Source organism: Salvelinus sp. IW2-2015, unplaced genomic scaffold, assembly GCF_002910315.2.
Source record: "Salvelinus sp. IW2-2015 unplaced genomic scaffold, ASM291031v2 Un_scaffold11083, whole genome shotgun sequence".
Lineage (NCBI taxonomy): Eukaryota > Metazoa > Chordata > Actinopteri > Salmoniformes > Salmonidae > Salvelinus > Salvelinus sp. IW2-2015.
The window spans coordinates 272-3,918 of record NW_019952340.1 but is presented as its reverse complement, the minus strand read 5'-3'; the positions used below and the strand labels follow the sequence as shown (position 1 = coordinate 3,918).

Below are 3,647 nucleotides of genomic sequence, written 5' to 3'. Positions count from 1 at the left end.
AAACACGTAGGGGACATTCTTGTCCTCGCAGAGCAGTGGCAGGTGGAGGATGATCTCCAGTGGCTCAGCATCAGCAGCCATCACAATGAACTCAGAGATACCACGGTTCAATGTCTTGGTGGCTGGAAGAGGGCAGATAAGATTTAAGGGTTAGTGATATATGTCTTTGATAGATTAGAATTCCATAGATAACTTTTGTAGTGTTTCAAGTGGTAATCTGAGCAGGATTTGAACCAGCTAATCTGTGGTCAGAGACCAAGCACACTCAACCTCATGTACTGTGCAATTGGGGCAGATGTCTTAGAAGCTGGTATAATGCTGCTTGCAGGAAGGAGTATATTTCCAGTACATTACTGATATATTATCAATTGGGTATTCATCAATGTCAGATTCTCACCCTCATTGGCCCCTTTCCTCAACTGTTTGTAGTTAGATGCTTGCTGCACAAGGTCCAGGATGGTTTTGGAAAGTGTGGCGTCGGCCAGGGGGTAGGCCTTGGGATTCACTTCGGCTTCAGTCTGAGAACAAACACAAAAACTGTTAGAAGATGTAGAGACTAGATGAGAACGAAATAACGTTATCCTTATCAATTAGGTAACGTTAGCTAGCTACGTTATTACCGGTATTCAGGTAGTTAGCTAACGGTAGCTAGAAATGCTAACTGAAGCGGTTCATTGAAACACTCACCATGCTTACTTCCGTTAATTTCTGATATTTCTCCTCTCGGCGAATGCTTCACGGAGGACTATACGTCTGTGTAGCTAAAATAGCTTGTTTATGTAGCTAAAATAGCTTGTTTAGATTCTCGAAAGCTAGAGGAACTTCAACACGCAGCTACTCTAACAGCACGTGTTTAGGACTGAGCGTTGAACGCATGGGGGCTTTGGTTGCTAAACTGGGCAGGAAGTGAATTGTTTGACCCGCCCATGTTCTTCTTTTTGCTTCGTTTTGTTACCAGTTATTTGCAATTATTGCATGTTGTGCATTTTCACAAAATGTGGACAATATTTGTAGAATCCTGCAGGGTAGATAAAAAGTAATTTAGCACATTTAAAACAGTGGTGGCAAATACACTTGTTAGTGCACGTTTTAAACCCCCGAGGAAGAAGTTGGTGCGCTAGGAATTCTGGGTAAGACATTCCCATGTCAGCCATATTGTTTCATCGTCCTTGTTTAAGGATAGAGGGGAGATGAAGGGGATTCGCGGAATAAGTCAGTTATCGGTAAGAACTCCTTTGCCATTTTCATAAATTGAATAGTTGATTATTCAGGAGACGTTTTTAAAAGCCAATTATAGATTGTAGGGCTTGGTTGTCGAGAATATCGCTCGGGACAGTAACTGAAAGGTTGCTGGAACAAATCCCCGAGTTGACAAGGTAAAAATCTGTCGTTCTGCCCCTGAGCAAGGCAGTTAACCCACTGATCCCCGGGCGCGGAAGACGTGGATGTTGATTATTGCAGCCACCCGCACCTTTCTGCCTCAGTGGGGTTGGGTTAAATGCGTTAGGCAAATTTCAGTTGAATGCATTCATTTGTACAACTGACTAGGTATCCCCTTTCACCATAAATTGTGATGTCACTAGGTAGCTAACGTAAACATACTAGCGAGGAAGCGAACGTTAACACAATGATGATAAACCCAGCCTAAACGTAGTGGGTCGAAAAATGTGGTTATTAAGCTAACGTTACGTTAAAATATTCCACAAATTGTGTCTACTCTTTACCCGCTGTCAATGTGTTGTCAAATTTGTCCCGTGCGGTCTGTCCAATCAAAAGATCAGATCATGCAGAGGATAACAGTTCAGTTGTTTATCAGTCTCACCCGGGGTAGCTATAGGGTTGAGCAGCTGTTGGTTTGACATCAAGCCTTCGGTGTTGTAGTGTCTTAGCTCTTATTACTTATTTATATAATAAGAAAGACTCTGAATACAAGAAATGGAACTGGAGCTTCACATTTTACTGGAATCAGTTAGTGCCAGAATAACATAGAACAACACTGCGCATGACCAAGGSTGCTCCATTCTTAAAGGGGACATCAGTAATTAACAGAACATAACATTCCTTCTTTTATACAATCAGAGTTACTTTTACCAACCCACAACTGAAACACTTCCCAGAACTCGTTGTAGTTATTTTGCATCTTTTAATTTGAACTTGAACAGTTAGTTTTTGTTTGTTTATAAGTCCAGTCTGTCTGGTGGACGGTGCCTTCGTTCTGGGTAGCGCCTAGGATTGTCTGGAGGCTCCTGCTTTAGGGTTTGCACAAAGCGTTCTGCCAGCCCATTGGTGGCAGGGTGGTACGGAGCTGAGGTTGAGTGTTTGATTCCATTTACTGACATGAATCTTGTAAACTCGTCACTTACAAAAGCTTGCGCGTTGTCACTTACTAGCTGCAGCGGCAATCCGAAGCGTGCAAACGTTGTTCTGAGACACTCTATCGTCTGAGCTGAGGTGGAGGAGTCAGTGCAAAACACCTCTGGCCATTTGGAATGGGCATCAACTATRAMMAGMAMMWKKTKCTKKTYAAAGGGACCAGCGTAGTCCACATGAATTCTCTGCCATGGCTCTKTGGGCCATTCCCAWGGGTGGACTGGGACAGGAGCAGGCATGTGAAGGGTTTCCAAACATCCGCTACAGTTCTTTGCCATATTTTCTATCTGTTGGTCCAGACCGGGCCACCAGAAGTTGCTCCTTGCGAGCAGCTTCATTTTGACAATTCCAACATGGCCTTCATGTAGTTGCTGCAAAACCTGATGTTGGCATTTCTGGGGTGCCAACATCACCATGTAGGTGTACACTTTTGACAAGGTCACATCTTTGGTACGTTGTAATTTCGTTTCTCCGCTGGAAATACGGAGTCAGCTCCTTTCTGCCAGTAGCTGGCCATCCTGACATGGTGTAGGTGTACACTTTTGACAAGGTCACATCTTTCCTTGTCTCCTGTTTGATCACTGTGCTTGTGACCGGTAGTGCCTCGAGCTGAGCGGTATGGAAAATGTCCACTGCATCCACACTCCTTTGTCTTTCTCTTCTACACGGCAGTCTGGATAATCCTTCTGCATTTGTGTGGAGGGACGACGGCTTAAACTCAATGTCATACATATGACTGGCAAGGAACAAGGCGTATCGCTGTAACCTGGCTGCTGTCATTGCCGGAATGCCTTTCTTTGGACTGAAAATGGAAAGCAACGGCTGGTGATCCGTAACCAGTGTGAAACGCTTGCCATATAGGTATGCATGGAATTTCTTGACGCCCCACACTAGCGCCAGTGCTTCTTTGTCGATTTGTGAGTAGTTTTTCTCTGCATCATTCAATGTTCGTGATGCAAATGCAATTGGCCTCTCTGACCCATCTTTCAGTGTGTGTGAAAGGACGGCCCCTAAGCCATAAGGGGACGCATCACAAGCCAACTTCACTGGCAGTTCAGGGTCGTAATGCATCAGGACCTGTTCAGATGTGATGAGCCGTTTTGCCTCCAKAAATGCATTTTCACACTGTTCTGTCCACCGCCATGTCCTATTCTTTTCCAGGAGCTGATTTAGAGGCTGGAGTACTGCTGAAAGGTTTGGGAGGAATCTTCTGTAGTAATTGATCAGTCCCGCAAAAGATCTCACTTCTGTGATATTTTGTGGTCGTGGTGCCTGTA

General features: G+C 44.5%; 1 protein-coding gene across 1 annotated transcript; it reads right to left on the bottom strand.

The window, feature by feature from the left end:
• Positions 1 to 6: 6 nt before the first annotated feature.
• LOC112080026 (NHP2-like protein 1) lies at positions 7 to 1,215 on the bottom strand (the record flags this gene model as incomplete). The annotated part of the gene is made up of 3 exons (XM_024145815.2): positions 688 to 1,215; positions 398 to 518; positions 7 to 122 (listed from the first exon to the last, which is right to left on the bottom strand). Coding segments are annotated over exons 1-3 (240 nt in total), but the record flags the coding sequence as incomplete, so codon positions are not given.
• Between the last annotated feature and the right edge of the window lie 2,432 nt (positions 1,216 to 3,647).